At 43.7% G+C, this 18,063-nt stretch overlaps 1 protein-coding gene across 1 annotated transcript in view; it reads right to left on the reverse strand.

Moving 5' to 3' along the window:
- Positions 1 to 114: 114 nt before the first annotated feature.
- shroom3 (shroom family member 3) overlaps positions 115 to 18,063 on the reverse strand; it is a 71,850-nt gene continuing 53,901 nt past the window's right edge. The window contains exons 12-26 of the mRNA XM_030742996.1: positions 17,861 to 18,000; positions 17,627 to 17,776; positions 17,067 to 17,539; positions 16,710 to 16,937; positions 16,391 to 16,595; positions 15,947 to 16,250; positions 14,309 to 14,382; positions 11,688 to 11,773; positions 10,805 to 11,558; positions 10,475 to 10,703; positions 10,145 to 10,290; positions 6,382 to 6,481; positions 5,923 to 6,088; positions 5,522 to 5,643; positions 115 to 3,943 (exon numbers count right to left, since the gene is read on the reverse strand). Coding sequence (XP_030598856.1) covers positions 3,557 to 3,943; positions 5,522 to 5,643; positions 5,923 to 6,088; positions 6,382 to 6,481; positions 10,145 to 10,290; positions 10,475 to 10,703; positions 10,805 to 11,558; positions 11,688 to 11,773; positions 14,309 to 14,382; positions 15,947 to 16,250; positions 16,391 to 16,595; positions 16,710 to 16,937; positions 17,067 to 17,539; positions 17,627 to 17,776; positions 17,861 to 18,000 — 3,564 coding nt within the window. The 3' untranslated portion in view covers positions 115 to 3,556. The remainder of the gene's footprint in view (positions 3,944 to 5,521; positions 5,644 to 5,922; positions 6,089 to 6,381; positions 6,482 to 10,144; positions 10,291 to 10,474; positions 10,704 to 10,804; positions 11,559 to 11,687; positions 11,774 to 14,308; positions 14,383 to 15,946; positions 16,251 to 16,390; positions 16,596 to 16,709; positions 16,938 to 17,066; positions 17,540 to 17,626; positions 17,777 to 17,860; positions 18,001 to 18,063) is intronic.

An 18,063-nucleotide genomic window follows, 5' to 3' on the forward strand; every position in this document is an offset into this window, starting at 1 on the left:
TCAAGACAGAAGTGGCACCAATGATTGTGTGTGTGTGTGTGTGTGTGTGTGTGTGTGTGTGTGTGTGTGTGTGTGTGTGTGTGCAGGGCAACACGAAGAGAAGAGTCTGACAGTATTTACAAAAAACATTTATTTTGGAAAAAAAAATGTTATTTTTCTTTAATTGTTCTTAATTCTTTCAGAAAGCAAAGATTGAATTTCATTCAACAATAAATCAGAATCTTTAGTGCCTCTGAAAAAACAAACAATGATCAACAGTACAATCAGGGTTATTGATGAGGACATACGGCAGTGTGTGTGTGTGTGTGTTGTACTGCTTGGAGAATATTTAAAAAGGTGCTCTCAAAACTAAACATGTAGGTGTGGAATAAACACTAAAAACCCTCCACTGATCAGAAGCAAATAAATATTTTATACTGCAGAAATGAAAGTGTTCAGTATGAAGTGAAGGGAAGACAGATGGTGCCTGTTTTACCGCAATGCTGAGAAAAGTCTATAAACCTGATCCTGCAATCATGCACAAAGGAACTACGGAAGCCCAGATATGACAAAAACGGAAGGCAAAAATGTGAATAAAATTTTAAAAGAAATTATGAGGACTGGTCAGTGTCTTGCACTTGTTTTCTACATTTTTAAAAAAAATTTCCTAAATTTAAATAAGAATAAGTCAATGACATCAATCCAAACAGAATTAAAGGGACACTCCACCAGTTTTAAGTTCATTAAAGTTCATTCGTCACACCCTGCAATATTTACCTTAAATTTTTTTAACAATTAAAAAACAGGGACCAAGTTGAACTTTTCTTAAATCAAAGTCAGCGCAACAGGATCAAACCTGCAGCGACTCTGTGTCCCATCAGTGGGCCCCACCCCACAGTTTGAGAACCACAGGTCTGTACTAACAGCAGATTTCTTTTCTCTCCATCCTCCACTGGATTTAGTAACTGAAATGATGTCATGTGGAGCTGGAGAAAGTGCTGATAGTGACCCTGAAAAAACAGCTGAGGATAAATGATAGATGCATCCATGAGGCAACAGACTAGGAGGCGCTGCCAAGCTGAGGTGTTTCATGTCATGTCCAACTGCGCTGGAGAGATTAGATCTATTAGGTTCTAGAAGAGCTGGAGGAGGTGGCCAGGGAGGGGGAGGCTTGTGCATCTCTGCTTAGACTCCTACTCCCACAGCCCGGACTGAGATAAGAGGCAGAAAATGGATGAATGGGTAAGAAACTGATGCAGAATTTAAAAATAAAGCAATAAAAGTGGCATCTAAAGGTTTTACAGTGTGTGTTTCTCTGACAGAGCTGGACTGAAAGGAGATTATCAAAATTTTCTCAGTTTTCTATGAAACTGAAGGTCGTCGACAAGTTTCTGAAAGGACAATAATTAAAATAAAGTGAATAATAAGCAGCTGTGTTGCACAGTTAATTTAAACTTTTGCTGGAACCCTGAAAATGTTTCTGTAAGTGATCCAAAAATTAAAACATTACAACCTCTCAAATGTAAACTTCTTCTCAGCATCACAAAATTAAATATCTTTGGGTTGAAATTGTTATTCTTCTGATTTTTATTTTTTAAGTTAATATTTGTCAAAATTCAGTGGATTTTAAGGTGACTGTTGCAACTGTGGCTTTCTTAAAATGCAGGAAAAAAAATAGTCGACATTTCTGTCATAAAAGATTCCAAAATCCAAAATGAAACCAAGCTGAAATCTGCAAAAACATCAGCCTGTGCAAGTCTTTGGAATCTGAACTTTTCCTCCTGAAACGTCAGACAGAGGTGAGGACAGTGTGTCTGGGATCCGTGTAAGTTATGCTGCAAGTGCTACAAGCTGCAGACGTGCAGACAGCAGCGGCAGTAGTTACAGTGTTACAGTTTGACGTCAGTGACGATTACAGTTCATCTTCAGGATTTTGCGTTTCTTGTCCAGTGAAACGACGACGACGTAGTCCCTCCGATTTTGGTGTTCGGTTCCTTAACGTGACTGTGAGTGATGCGGGCTCTGTGGAAGGATGAAGAAGATGATGATGTTTTACAGATGGTAGTGTTTTCTCTTTGGGAGGTAACCGCTCACTTCCACCAGCCGTCAGATAGAAAGACATCACGGAGGAAAGTCTGAAAGTTTGAGGCTCCTGAAAGCATCATCAGGGGATTAAAGGACAATTCCAGTGTAATAATATTAATATTCACCTCCATATTAATTATTCTTGAAGTAGCTTTGCATAATTCACAGTTCAAAATAATCATTATTTATCTTATACTGGAGCTTGGTGCAGCTCCTCTGCCTGTAACAAGCTATTTTAACTCCATTCTTCTGATTGGCTGCTCCTTATTGATAGACGGTTTGAACAATAGGTGGGCGGGGCTTCTGTGCTGTGTACTTAAGATAACTATATTAGGGATGATCCAGTGTTTCCTGCAAATATGGATTTGATTTGTTGCAGTGGTGGGTCACGTGACCCTGCAGCTCCATTGCAGCTGCTCAGGTTTTCTTAAATTAAACCTGCATTCTTTATCATGGAGACCGGGTGGGGGTGGTGGTGGACCTCTGTTTGATTTGATGATTAAGGCACTTCTGTGCTGACTTTACTTTTCAGACCCAGATGCTACATCCATCTTTTATTCCATCTTTGTGAGTCTCGTGGTTTTCCTCGCTCCTCTGGGATACCTGCCCCGTGCTTATTAGTTTCTCCTGTGTTTGAGTGTTTCCACCTGTGTCTCAGGACTATATATACACACTTGAATGTGTATATATAGTCTTGTCTTTCTTTTCGTCCACCTCTCGCACTTTTAGTACTCGTTTTTTTGTACATTCTTTGATGAGCTCATAAAGGCTCAGTGCATTAAATACAGCAGTAGTAGCCAGATACCACGCTGCATATTTAACTGACATCACTTTCAAAGGAAAGGCTGACTCATTTTGTTAAACTTCTCGACTCCTCTTTCCTCGTGTCTCTTCCTCACTTGCATCTCTGGTGGGGGAGGGACTACAACGCAAGGAGAAGAGGTGAGGATGTATCAAGTGAAAAATGGGAAAGAGAAACACGTTTGGGAAACACATATGTGGGAAACACTGGATATCCCCTCTTTATGACATCATACAAATCCATGAGTAGAAAAAACTGTCTGAAACTGAGCCTGTGGAGCAGTCTGAAACTTTGGCTGTGTTTAATATGAACATCCACCATTGTAACAGGATATATATGACAGGAAATAAGGAAAAGCAGAAGAGGTCCAAGTGTTAAAAAAACTGGAGAAAATGATCCACCAGACTGGAATTGTCCTTTGAAGGATTTGATGTTAAACTTTCGTGGAAATCCTCTGACCTTAAAGTCGCTCATTGGAGCAGTGTGGTTAGAAGTATTAGCTGGGCAGGTGAACAGAGGTCTAACGTGCAGTCAGGTGAGAACAGAGAGAGGCACATTAAAGGCTTTTCTTCACGTGTGAAGTCTGCATAGTCATTTCAGAGTGGGCGGAGCCTGTTTTAGGCCCTCCTTCATGGAAAGCTCCTTCACTTTAACCTTTTTGGGAGCTACCTGTCCTTCATGTCCGTGACTTCACAGCGATGTCACAGTGGTAGGTCTGACCACATGGGTGGGGCCTGTAATGGCAGCGGGCGGAAGCAGAGGTGGAAACGAAGAAGAGCAGGGCACAGTGCTTGCCGTGGACCAGCCGTGGGCCTCCGCCAGCTCTGCTGGTAGGCTTTCGGCCAACTGCGTCAGCTGCTCCTCCCCCCTTCGTATGAGGTCATCCAGGTGCCGCTGGCGGATCAGAAGCGAGGGCTTGGCGCTGACGTAGCGGCGGTAGTCTTGGAGCTGGGGTTCAGTGAGGTAGCCGGACAGGATGGCGTGGACCACGCGCTGCCGCCGGTCGAGGTTCTCCTTTAGCTCACGAGCGTCTTCGGTTTGGCGAAGGAGCAGAGAGCGCTTGTGATTAAGGGAGTCCTGAGGAAGAGGAAAACAAACACATATATCAGTTTCTTCTTTGTTTACATATTTCACTCTCACATGTCTTCTCTCTCCTGCAGTTTGCATTTTGTCCCGTTCGTTGCTCCTCCTTGAACCTGGTTTGGTTGAAGTTAAAAAGGGAGTTCTTCCTCCCTACAGTCACCAAGTGTTTAATCACAGCAGAGCTCCTGATTGCTGGGGTTTTCTTTCTAATGTTGCAGGGTCTTTACCTCAACTTTAACAAGTGCTTTGAGAGGAATGTTGTTAGACTAAAATTTACTGCAGTTTGTTGCTTTGTTGTCTATCTGGCCTGTGACACTGTCGTCACCTGCTGCTTTCTGTCAGCTCTTTCAGTGTTATTGTTCTAACAGCTCATGTCTTTGTTTTTCCAGATGACATGAACATCAAGACATCTTAACCTAATTCTTTATTCTGCACAAAATAAAATCACCACTGAAGGTCTGTACCCTCAGTGGTTTGTACCTGTGTCACTGACTAATGGATGGATGCTACTTCAGCTCCCCCTTGTGGCTACAGATGGAAACCTTTTTTCTTTTATAAAATGTTCTTTACAAGCGTGGCTGCAACAAAAAGCTTATCCAATAATAAATAATAAGCTGTATAAAAACAATTATTTTTAAAAAAAATATACTGAACATGACTGACTGCTTTTATGACACATTTAACCCAACTGGTCTGATCATGAGGCCCGAGCAGCAGATAACTGTTAAAAGTTAATATTTCACCTATGAGTTCACTCAAAAGTTTAGACCTATTATGTCATCGGGTGAGAGCAGCACAGACACGGCAAAGATTAACACAGTCAAACAGAGATCGTCTTCATGGATTCGAGCCCCCCCCCCCCCCCCCCCCCCTGCTCAGTGAGAGGATCTGAATGACGTCTGGGACTTAAATCTTTGTGGGGACTATTCTTAAAATCTGGCATATTGCTGAAATGATGCAGAAGTGCTGCTCAGTTTTGGTATTGCGATCAGTATTATTAAACACAATTACTCTGGAGAAAAAGTAGATTTGAAAAACTAAAAGCAAGAAGAAACTTTTTCATTTGCACTGATTTCCTGGGACTTTATGGAATTTGATAGTATGCAGGTAAACAAAGAGTAAACAACAACAAGGAAAATAGTAGGCAGATAGTATGGTGCAAACATTTTAGGCAAAATGTTGTCAGATTTATACTTTAACTTAAGCTTAAGTTCATTTTCTATGGAAGACCAAAACTGACAATATCAGTCTTGCATAACCTTTGTATGCTTTGTATTACTTTTTTCTATATCCTTATTTCATTTTCCATTTTATTTATTCCCTTTTCCCTTTTTGGAATATACCCATATTTATTTCCTCAAACCTATTTATGTAAATTCTTTTTACAGTTCTTACAGTTTTTACAGAGGGAGGCCCATCATTCAAGATGCGTCATGTGGTCGACTTTCTGCCTATCAGAGGATCAATAGGCACCTTACACTATTTTAATTGAGTTACTTTCTCCTTTGATTTTACTGGCTGAAGCACTGAGCTGCAGGTGTGATGCAGGTGAGTGCCCTCTGCGTGTCTCACCCTCTCCTCGGCTGCTTCCTCTGGCGACAGCCCGTCTCTCTGCAGAGCCAGCAGAGACCTGTCGATCCTCGACAGCCGGCTGCACAGAGACAGCAGCAAGTTCACGATCTTCTCCAGATCACCTGCAAACAACCAACAGGTCAAAGAGATTTTTCCTACTTTTCAGAAAGAACTTTTCCCATCGTCTACAGCTCAAATTACACATGGTGTTCCGCAAGGTTCGATTTTAAGTCCTATTATGTTTTCTTCCTATTTGCTTCAAAAGCCATTAAGTCTCTTTTCACTGACAACAGACCCTTGTAGTTGAAATCTGTTGACCCTTAAAGCCTATGTGCTGCAGATTTATAATGAAAGGTCAATATTTCTGTTTTTGACACAGGTTTGTCACTCAGCTGCCATACCAATGAACATGCTGTACTTGTCCTTCTCGTTGGTTTTGAGGTGGTCCTGCACCAATGTCTCCATGCTGTCCCCCAGCACCTTGTGATGCCTCTGCTCCTCGCACAACGCCTCCTTCTCCCGCTTCAGAGCCGCCATGCTGCTCCTCAGAGCCTCACATAGCTCCACCTGGTGGACATTAGGAGAAGAGTGTAACTATTCAGCAGTTTCACAATATTTAAAATTAAAAGACTGATTCACAGGCTGGAGTAGCCCAGTGCTAAGATTTTTAATCTACTGATTGATGTACTTTTATCTCTGTGTAGGTTCTCAGTCATCCAGGTCATGGTAATCTATGGAGCTTGAAAAAAAGGCGACTGGGCTTCTTTAAGTTTCTGTATTTTTTGTACTTTTATGCACTTAAATTACATCATAACACTGTGCACACTGGCTATAATAATTTTAACAAGAAATTCTTTTACCTTCCTGGTGTTGAGGTCCTTCTCTTCCTCATCCAGATCGTTTTCCTTACTTCGATCTGCCACCGTGCTCTGAGCGGGACTGCAGACGCCAACCTGGGTCCTATAAAGCAAACAACATTATTTAAAAACTGATATATTTGATGTGACGTTGTATTTTATGCATTTGAAAGTCACATTGCTGCTGTTGACGCTTGCATGGAGACTATCAAGGAAAAGGAAAGAGAAAGAAGAAGTACTGAAGAGAAAAAACCAGAAAGTAATAATTAAAAAAGTAACAGAAATAATAAGCGAGAAAACATGAATAAAAATAAATAAAAGCAGTATAATATTTTTAAATTCAAATTAAAGAACAGAAACACTTTTAAGGTAATATTTAAAAACCAGGCAGTTGACGAGGGCCTCGAGTTAAAGAAAAACCTCATATTGATGATATTTCATTTGATGGATCAGACCCACTCTGTTACACTAGCTGGCCATTAGGTGTCAGTGTTGTTGCAGGAAGAAGCCTGAAGCTCCAGATTAGATGGAAAACAAAAAAAGTTACTGTTTTGTTTCTAAATGCAGCCTTTGCACACAACAATAAAATATGAGGTGCCCTTTCAGATTAGAGAGAAACAAGAGTTTATAAAGCAGGTAAAAGTGGCCCCACCTGCACCAGCTGCCTCTGGGTTAAATCATTAGTATTGATAGGTAACATAGCAGAACACTTATGAAGGGCATTTTCTGAAATTAGACACATTTTAGGTAATTTTTGCACTATATCGAGGGATATTTTCATGTTGCAGACCTCTGAACCTTCTGAATGTAAGTACTTATGAACACACTCTGCTGTGTGTGCTGTGACAATGTGGCTCAGTTGGTGCTTTTCTGGTTGATGGAGTTTAAAAATTCACTTGTATTGGCTTCACATTTCTACCTGTGTGAGCTAAGAAGCATGCAGGTTATTAAATGACAAGAAAGGGCACATTTGGTCCCCGATATTTGTAATTCTGCACCCATTCTGGCAAAATAACACAAGTACGTACTTAGTTTGCCAACGTGGAAATACCAGAAACTGCAGTTCCTCTGAAGTCCACTGGCTCCAAAAGTGAGTCAGTCCCCACAGACTTCCATGTTCAAATGTCCAACAGCAGAAATAAACATGTTTACAGTGTAGTATAGATTTTTTTTCCCCCTCTATGGACAGTTTCCACCTTCATAATATCTCTATTAGTGTGATTTTCCCTCCATTTGAAAGCTGTTAAAGCTTAAATTTAGGGGTGTGGCCACTTTGATTAGCAGGTGGATGTCAGCACAGGTGGCTGTAGCAGCTAGCTGTCACTGAACTGAACCTTTAGACCATGTTTGTGCTGTTGGTGCCTTTTGGAGCACCAATAATATGACTTCCTGTGTGTTACAGAGCTTCTCCAGCATCTTATTTGCATCTTACTTAGGATTCACTAGCAGGTGTCCGAGTCTGTGCTTTGCATCAGTACAGTTTATGGATGCATCTTGGTAACCAATATATAAATATAGTCACTTCCAGCTTCCCTTCACAATAAGAGCTTCTCAGTTCTGGAAAGACTTTCCAAATACTTGCTTAACGTGCGCTTCACCAGTTTCCTGTGCAATAATGGGAAATGTTCAACTTCACAGGCTCTGTTTTCTTAGGTCTATACAATTTTTTTGCTGGCTTTCACATGTGACGGTTTTAAATATTGTTCTTTTATGTTTTATTGGTGAATCTGGCACTTGACCAGGTGTCAGCAGCTGAACATGAGTCATCTGGCAAACACCAGATTAAGTAAAATAAACAATCTGCGGCTGTTTTTAGATCTAAGTGATCTTCCGACTCGGATCTTTTTAGTTCTTCATTATCTTCTTTATGAGATAGGACACTAATCTTTGTATTACTGACTTTTAAATTATAGCAAACCACTTTACATGCTGTATCATCTCATTGGAAGTCTTTTGTTGCACACATTTCAGGTCTACTGAATGCAGAAAAGCAGAACAGCTGCAATGTCTTGGCTGTAAAACACCTTTTAACCCTTAAGGTATGCACTTTTTAAATCTTTTTAGCCCCCATACATACCATAGCATTCATGTAACAATGTTTCAGAAACTCACTGAGGTTGGACACATTGTCCAAACTGTGCTGCTGTTGATCAGGTTTGTCTGGTCTCGCCTGTCTAACTTCAGCACTCAGCAGGGAATCTGATTTTAAACCCGCATGTTGCCTCGTCGCTCGGGCCTGGTTAAAGACCTCGAGTGCTGGATTCACTCATGACCCCTTATATAGTCTTCACAAGGAGTTTTAACAGCAGAGAAATTCAAAGAGGGTCAAAAGCACAACCCCTGTGCGCCTCTAAAATGATGGTTGTTTGTCTTCTCATTCCTTCCGTGAACATCGCGTTCGCCAACGAACCAAAACACACTCGAGATGTCACCGACTTCACAGGCCGCGACATGCAGGGACAGCTGAGGCTCCTGATGTTCCTCCTCTGCTTTGTCAGCAGGAGATAAGATGAAGGAGGCCGTCAGCAAACACAGCGAGGGTGATAAATGCTGGTTTACAGGAAGTCCATTACTCCCCCCCCCAAAAAAAAATGTTCGTGTTGTGCTGGAGTCCCATAAAAGTCACTGTGTGCAATTTTTGCTCTTAAGGTTAAATAAACAGACTCATTGTGGAGGCCTTTAACTTTGTCTTCCATAAAGCACTTTAAACAGCAGCATCAGTCTGTTTAGTGCACTCCAGTGTTGTAATTATCCAACTGTTTGGAGCCCACTATCTTTGACTGCAAGGCTTTGTTTGCTCTTCTGTGTAAGTAAAGGGATCAGAGCGGGAATGAATCTGACATGTTCATCTGCAGACAGACGCCATAAACAAACTAGAAACGTTACTCCAGGCCCTGTGCTGTGAAACGAGTTCAGCAAACCCAGGACATTGTTTCCTAATCTGGCTTAATTTAACCCAACATCAGGCTAAGCAATCACATGAAGCCAGGGTTTATTAATCTGGCTCTGAGCGTGTTCACCCGAAATAATCGCTTTGACAGAATGTGACCAATCACAAACATGGTTATTAAACACATTATGCAGGGTGAAAGCAATTTGAGTTGCTACCATCATGTGAAAGTGCAGAGATCCTGAAACAGAAAGCCTGAGTTAACAAATAAAGTGCATCAGCAACATTGTAACATTTATTATGTCTGAACAAGGTTTTTAGCGTAGCTCTGTGGAACTTTCTGCACTGTAAGCCCAGGAAAAAGGTTCTTTATCTGCCTGAATAAACAGCTGGAGGTTCTTAGTCTTATCGTCTTAGTGCATTTAAAATGTCAGCTGCAGCTGTTTAAAGGTGGTTGTTTTAAACCTGCATTCTTTCAGATGGCCAGCAGGGGGGCGGCTCCTCTGGCTGTCAGATTGTACAGAAATCTATTAGAAATTGAGCCTACTTCTCCTTTGATCTGTGACCTTTGATCTCTGCCCTTGTTGGTAGTGTGGTGGTCTTTTTGTTCACTTTGGATTATTTTAGTCAAATAGGTGATGAAGCAGGCGGTGCTTTAAGGTTGGGTCACAGTGGCGAGCATGAATACAGCTGTCTGCTGTAGCCTCTGCTCTGTGTGTCGTTCTCTATACATTCATTAACAGAGATCAAACAACACAAAATGACATTTTTATGGCCTCAGACCCCGATCCATATTCTCTGAGGGGGGGGCTACAAACCCACTGCCTTAAGGTAGAAATAATTTAAATACAGGTAGAAATAAAATAGTTTGCTTACCCTTCATCCACTTGGCCGCTGCCTCTGTGAGTCCACTGTGATTTGCTAATCAGTTTGCTGTTTGGAAAGATTTCCTCCAATAACTCTATAGTAGATTTACCTCCCCACGTGTCCAAGAGGGGCGCTAGAGAGGCGTCCTGCAACACCTGGAAAAAAAGCAGAACAAAAACTAAGCAAGAAGAAAGATAGTCAGAACTAAACAATTCCTTGAACTTGTGCAGGTTGTCACGATGTTGCTAAATTATGCAACTTTTTACATCTGTGAAACAATTTTTTATAAGATAAATCTCATGTCTCATGTCCAGAAGTCTGGAGACTTCAGACACTCACCAGCCGCTGAGCCAGAGCCTCCACTCTCAGCTCTTCAGAGGTCTTCTCCCTCTTAGGCAGCGGCTGGTACTCGAGACTTAGGTTGTCCTCAGTAGTGGCGGATGCAGTGGCTGGAGTGGTGGTGGAGGGTTGCAGTGAAGGAAGTTGAGTGGGCACAGAGGAAGTGGTCACTGGTGAAGTCCGGAGGGAAGACTTCCTTGTGGAGATGATGGAGAACTCTGAAGTGGAACTAAAGTCAAAGAAATAGGAAAATAAAAAGAAGAAAACAGTTTTAAATGTCATAACAATAGTTACATTTAGAATAAAATACACAGATATTGTAAAACAAACCTTCCCACTGTCTCCTCTTTAGCTTCCTGCTCCAACTCCACAGGAGGAGGTGGAAGCGGGAAATCATCGGTGATGTTCGTCTCTCTGATTGGAGGAGAAGGAGGAGGAGGAGGGGGAGGAGGAGGTGGGGCAGAACTCTGGAGGAAGACCTCGTCATAGTCCTCCAGCGGTGTGCCTGTGGAGGTTTCTGGAGGGTGCTGTTGGTCGACGGAGCCAAAGAGGCTGGTCTCGGAGATACGCAGTGAGGACAGGCGGACGGACGGATGGGCGAACGACAGAGGAGAGGATGTGGCGCTTCCGCTGCCCTTCCTTTTTGATGAGGTTGGAAGCTGGAAATGAGGCGGCGGTGCTGGTGTCACTGGTGAAACTGGTTTGGCATTTTCTTCAGAAAGTCCCCCTCTCCTGTCTAAACTGAAGGCTCTGCCTCTGAAAACATCCTTCACAGTCTCCTCTAACAGGATGGCGTCACTCGAACTGTGTCTAGTTTGTGTTTCATATCCAACACCTTTACTTTCTTCACCACTGCCTGCACTGGCTTGCGGGATGCCAGGGAAGGTGATGGCATCCAGATTAGCCTGGCTCAACCGCTCGCTCGCTTGCCACTGAGCGCCGCCTCCATCCTGAGTCCCAGGTGGGGAGAAGGGGCAGGGCAGGCCAACAGAGGCCGCCAAGGTGGAGGTGCTGTGAACACGCTGGCGCTCGCTGTTCCTCTGCCGCTCCCTGCGAGTGACTGGAGTTTGGGAGGAGCCTGGATCTGGGATTTAAAAACAAAAAGTCTGAAGAGTGAAACTCAATGGATCACAAAGTTTGTCATAATTTAAGAACAAATTAATTGAATGATTAAAATGGCCACAATTTAATGGTTTCTTTTGATTTCTCCCACCTTGAGAAGGTCCTACAGGCTGGAAGGTGTTCGTGCTGTTCTGGGATGGCGAGACGAGGTCCTCTGGTACACAGATGTTTGCAGGTCTTAAAGGGAGACACAAAGAAAAAAGGAATAAATAATGTGAGGAAAATAGTAAAAAAAAAAAAAAAAATAGCCAAACACATTTTGTTGCTTTAAAATTTTCAACAACAATGAGAAACTTCATTATCTGGCAATAAGTTGCTCCTGATTAGCGTTTGGCTCTAGAAGGGCAATCCATTGTCACAGATGTAGCTGTAGCCAGAAGCTTCCAGTTCAGTGGCCTCAGGGAAACAGTTTTGCTTTTTGCAGATTATCTGCAGGCACCTTGAAGCCGAGTGCGATGTGGCGTGGATGACAACGGATGTTCTTACCTTCACAGGTGTTGAGTGAGGGAGTAAGATCGTGGATACAGAAGGCAGAAATTGAAAGGAGGCAGTTGATGTGGTTCAGCATCTCACTGCGATACCTTCTGGACTCCTACATGAGATATTTTGGGCCTGACTAACCCTACTTAGACTGCTGCCTCTGCAGCTCGGACACAGATAAGTGGTGGAAAATGGTTGGATGGATCGGCATCTCATGATTTAATTGTTATTTTTCCCTTTTACGTCATCACTGCATTCCTGTTCCTCAGAGGATGAACCATGGATTACTGTGATGCCTGACTCAATGATGGTCTGCTAAAGAGCTGGGACACTGGAGTTTGTTTCCCTTGGCTGAACTTCTTGCAGACATGAAGTAATCGACCTCAGTTAAAGTTCAAGTTCAAACAAAGACTTGGTGTGCAGGGGTGTTTTTAGCTGCAGGACTGTTTCTGTGCTGACTTGTGTCTGTTTCATGTTCTCTTAATGCAGACATCTTTGATCCGGTCATGTGATCAGGATGCCTCTTGGGTGTCTTCAACTGAAGGTTTTCCAGGCACATGTAACTGGTAGGAGAGTCCTGGTTTGGATCGAGAAGATGCAAAAACGCCTCGGGATGACCTGCTGCAACAGTGAGCCCGGATAAGCAGAACACGGATGGATGGAAATTAGTACTGCTTCTAGGAAACAGTGCTGCCTTTCAATGCAGAAAAAGGCTTAAAAAATAAATACATGAAAATAAAATACATGCAATATGATGTTATCGGGTTTAAAATGGACCTTTACTTGTTTCTACCATCCAGGGTCCTGACTGTGAGCTTATCAGCTGTGCTCAGTAGTCTGGATTTCTGCACTCACGTTCGCGGTTATATTCAGACTCCAGACAGATCTGTGCAAACACACACTCAGAATTCCTCAAGTGACCTCTGACCTTCACATTCTGAGAGCAAACATATTTAAATGTCTGAAGCTAATAAATCCCTGCGGACAGGAGTTGGTATTCTGTTTATTTTTCCTTCTCGGTGCCAGGGAGTTTTCTGCTTCTTAAAAATTCCTCAGTTCCTCCCTCCTTTAACTCCTTCTTCCCTTTCTTACTCCCTCCTTTAACCTCTCCTGAACTCAATCAAGCCTTTTTTCCCCCCTCTTTTTGTAACTTCATCCCCTTTCTTTCCTCCTCTCGACTAACTTTAAGTGCCATAACTCCTCTTCCCTTTCTCCTCTTTTTATACAATAGATCCTCCCTCCTTCCTCTCAAGCCTTCAGACATCTGCCTGGAGTTTAATTTCTAACCATCTGAAGGAAAGAAGAAGTAAAGCTGTAAAACCCCCTCACACCATTCCTCCTCCTCCACCACCACCTCTCTATTGTTTTTACTTTTACCTATTCTCAGTTCCTCCTCTTCTTTCCTACTTACTACTGCCCTCCTCATTCCTCTTTCTCAACTCTTTTTGCATCTCATCTGTTCCTCCTTTTACCCACATCTCCTCTGCTACCTTCTCCTTTAGCTCTCCTCCTCCTCCTCCCTGTACCTCCTCACATCCAGCCCTCCTTCTCCTCCTACATGTCTCTTTCTCTCCATGATGCCAGCAGCAGGGCACAAGTTGGTTTTAAAATAGCTAAGAGCTTAAAGCAGACACAGGCTAACAGTCATCAGCCTTAAATGGAAATGAGCTAAAAGACCATAATCAGTAACAAACCTGGATTCCCACGATCCTTCAGTTCTTACTCACATTTTAAAAACTTGACAAATCACCAGAGAAGGATTGTCAGGATTGTCCTCGTCCTGGTTGGTGCCTGACTTTCCTCTTCATCCTCCCAGAATGAGCACCCTGCCCTTTGTCTCATTCTCATTTGCTGCTATGATGCACTCAGGTTAAAAATAATTGCACCTTACCTGCCTGACATGTATGCTCTTGCATCATTTTTGGTGCTTAGTTTCTGGTTGAGACCATAAACTTGGAGACTGGGCCAGGATTAACAATAAAAGCACACACTTCCTGCAGCACACAGTGTGTGTAGCAAGTAGCACAGGTTTCATTTTCTTCTCTTTTTTTAATGAGATTAGTTCAGGTAAGTTTTTTTTTTTTACTGGCCCACCTGAGGCCCGTGAAGGCACCTGCACAGCGTTGCACTCGGATGAGAAAGACAAGGAGAGCCCGCCGGGTGAAACCCAGACTGGGACTCGAACCCTGTTCAGCTGTTTGGTCACACGGTCGTTATAGAAATGTGACGTACCTGTCGGCAGCCAGAGCACAGCGTCCAGATTTGGAGATGAAGACGCCGAACATCCGGACATCTGGAACGAGGTCCTGAAACACAAAAGGACAGCAGAATACTTCATTTGTTCTAGTTTTATGTTTGTTTGTTTTTTGAGTGATTTACTTTTTGGGTCACAGAAATGTAAAATCTTTAAACAGAAAGACTGAAAAACCATCTTTTTGTCTGCTCTTATTCATTTTAGTGCAGTGTTAACAGTTTTATAGCAAATCCCAGTAATAACAGCTGGTTTTCTTTATCATAATAACTGATGGGGTTTGTAATAATTAAATAAAATATGGTGCAACCAGGACCTTAATCTCTCTATACTCTTTATTTATTGCAATTTTTGGTGTTGTTCCGCTGCACCGTCCAAGTACACTGAGTAAAACATCCTAATGCAGTAATCCCAGTAATCAGCTGTAATGTGTATTCTGTTCCTATAAATCACAGAGTGTGTGCAGTAGAATCACCCTTATCTGAATCAGGGGTTTTTCTAATTTTTCACGCCTTTCTTATAAAAATCAAGACAAGCGAGAAACACTGAGTATTCCTGTTTCTGAGTCTCTGACCTATTAAAATAATCCAGACTGCGCCGTCAGCGATCACAAGTCTGACCGCAGACCTTATCACACAGTAAGACCACATGCACTGATGTCTCTGCAGTGAGCCGGCGTGCTTTATGAAAGCAGGGCTGTGCAGGAACATCTTAAGTTTAACCCCTTAGCATCCACCACTTAGGCGTAGGGCTGGGGTTAGGCTGCATTTTAGGCAGCAGCTACAGAAACTAGAAGATGTTACAAATGTAGCCTTCGGCCCGGCAGTTTAGATTCCATCTAAAGGGGTGGATGTAAATTTAACCCGAACCCTGAACTGTAATGATGTTTATGTGACATGGGCTGGTCTGATCACTGAACACGATAAAGGACAAATTTATCCGTTCCTGCATTCCTTTAAGATGCATGTAAGCACGTGCTTAGTGTGTGTGTGTGTGTGTGTGTGTGTGTTATCATCTGGATCGGACAGCGCCCAGTCACTATCCCGGCTCACTGGCACCTCACAGGAAGCCCTGAGGATTCGGGGTATTTCCTGTGTGACTCTGGTGCAAATGTGATCAAATGAGTGGAGATGCAAACAGGTCCACGAACGCCTCTTCAGACCAAAGCGGAGGGCAGAGAAATGTCCGGGCTCACGGAGGCTCATCAGACACCAAAACAGTCCCTCTATATTTTGTGGGTCTTTCTCCTTGTCCTGGCATTTTGTGACTATAATTTAACAGCTTCATCCCTGTTTGGGAAATATTACTATTTCTAATTATTTTGGTATGCTGGATGATTATAATGTTTGAAATATGGACTGTAAATGTTTTACATACAGTTTAATTATCTTTCCATTGCATTTTCTAATACGATGGCGTGGTGGTAACTCCTATTGGAAAAATTCAAACGGTTCCTGAAAGCCCAGAAATTGCACTTCACAGCCACGTAGGGTTATTACAGTATTTGTTGCCGGAAGTCCGCAAACGGCGGCACTTTTGAAGTACGTTGTGCCAGTTTTAGTTCCTTGCCTGCCTGAACTAGTGATTTCTTACCAGTGGATCACCTCATGCAGCGTTACCTCATTTAGTCGCTCCATGATGGGGGAGGAGCGAGAGCGGAAGTGCTGAGGGGAGGCTTGTGTGTCCTTGGATTGCTCCAGGAGATTCTCAGCAGAGGCCGACTTCCCGGTTTTGCGAGGCGACTCAGCCCTCTGCAGTGCACCGTTGAGTTGCTTAGACAGTCCCTGGTTGACTTGAGGCTCTGCGACCTGCCTTTCATGGCCCAGGCTTGGTTCTGTGCTGGAAGACTGACTGTGTCTCCTGATCTCTGCTTCAGGACTGAGATCCCGGTAGAGCTGGTCAAGAATGGAGCCGGAAGGAGTGCTGAAAGAAGAAAGCAGGAAGAGATATTAAGTTTTATTAAACTGGGAGCCACCAAAGTCCTCCGGTTTCATCTGCAGGGGGTCCTGACAGGTCCTAAACAACACAACTGAAAGTGTCAGATTCAGTCTGGATTTGGTTACCCTTGTGGTGGGTGAGCTGGTGGTCTCGGTGTGGTGACCCTGCCTGGGTAGAAGAAGTTGGACTGGTGGCTCCGCAGATCAGCTCCAGGAGGGAGGGTTGAGCTGAGGCGGTTCTCCCCTGGAGGAGAAGCTGGACCAGAGTCCTGGAGGGAGAGCAGGCTGGAGGTGGAGGAGAGGCTGAGGGTGTCTGAGTAACAGGAAGAGACTGAAAACAAAGGAAAGGAAGAAAAATCATTAAACCTTTGCTTTATCTATCTGTCAAATAGACCTCCCTCATTCCCTTGTCTACCTACATATTTCTCCTGGCACCTGCACCCACCTGCATGGTTGCTGTTTTCAGGCTGAAAATAAGCACTGCGAGGCCTCGACATGCTCCTCTGTCCCCCCTCATCTCTCCTCACGCCTCTCTTCCTCTCCACATACTCAGCAAGAGCTTCTTGCTGGACTTGCCGCAGGTCGGGTCTCGGCGTGGGGTTCTGAGAAGGTCCACCTCCGACACGACTTGCAGCCAGTTCAAACATCTTCCGACGGTCTGCCACACTAGCTTCTGCAAAGAAAGGAAAAAAAAGTGATTCTCTGTTACTGACATTTCCAGATCAGTCAGGTTTTGGAATAACTTGGTCACCACAGGTTAAAGGAAAGATAATCCACAGGTGTTTCATGAGCTAAATTTTACCTCCACGCCGGAACAAGGACATGGTCTCTGCATCACAAATCCCAACCTCGTTCATGTTCTCTGGTTCTGAGTATGAACGCTTCTTCTGGTCCGCAGTCAAACGCTTACGACCACAAATCCGCACCGGAGCAGGATGTCCAACCGGTGGGACGCTGGGGAGAGGTGGTGGACTCGGGCCTCGAACATCGGGAGTGACCATGTGTCTCTCCTTCGGGGTGTGAGGGGAAGTGACCAGAGGTTGTGACTGTGGTGTGATGACAATACCCTGTGGTTTTGGCATGGTTTTAGGGCCTTTTTTCTCCAGTGAGTGGTACTTGGGAGGGATGAGTGGAGGCTGCTGGGTGCCAGAGGAGGAGACAGAAGGAGGAGCAGCAGAAGGCGGGGCACTGACTGATGAGCCGAGGTCCCGCCGTTTAAAAGAGGTGGACCGCAGAACCTTAGACTGGACATCTTTCAAGGAGTCCCTGTAAGATCTGATTGGAGAGAAATTTGCAACATCAGGATCTGTTGAATGTTTCAATGTGATGTAGTCTAACTATGACTTGTTGAAGGACTCTGACCTGTTTGTGGATGTGTCCTGCATGGGAGCCAGGATCTCTTGGATTTCCTGTCTCCAGGGAAAGTCCTTCCTGCTGTCTTCCTCCTTAGAGTCATCGAGCTGGAAGCTGCTGCGGCTCCTCTGCAGGGCTGAAACGGGATCTGTTGGGGTCCTGAACACCACACAGAAATGTAACCAACATTTACTTGAAAAGTAGTTAATTATATATTTATCTTTGTATCCAGAACCACTTTACTTAGGTTTCATTTGTTCACTGCTGCCTCCTCTGTGGCTCAGGGTCCTGTGGGCTTTGGTCCCCTTGGTGCTTCTCTCCAGCATGTTTCTGAGGTCTTCCGCTCCACAAGGGGCGCTGCGGCCTTTGTCTGTTGTTTGATTCTAAATCAGAGAGCACAAAGCATTGAAAGAGCTAAATATAAGGAAGACTTTTCACTTTCAAGA

This window comes from Archocentrus centrarchus, chromosome 12, assembly GCF_007364275.1.
Source record: "Archocentrus centrarchus isolate MPI-CPG fArcCen1 chromosome 12, fArcCen1, whole genome shotgun sequence".
NCBI classification, from domain to species: Eukaryota; Metazoa; Chordata; class Actinopteri; order Cichliformes; family Cichlidae; genus Archocentrus; species Archocentrus centrarchus.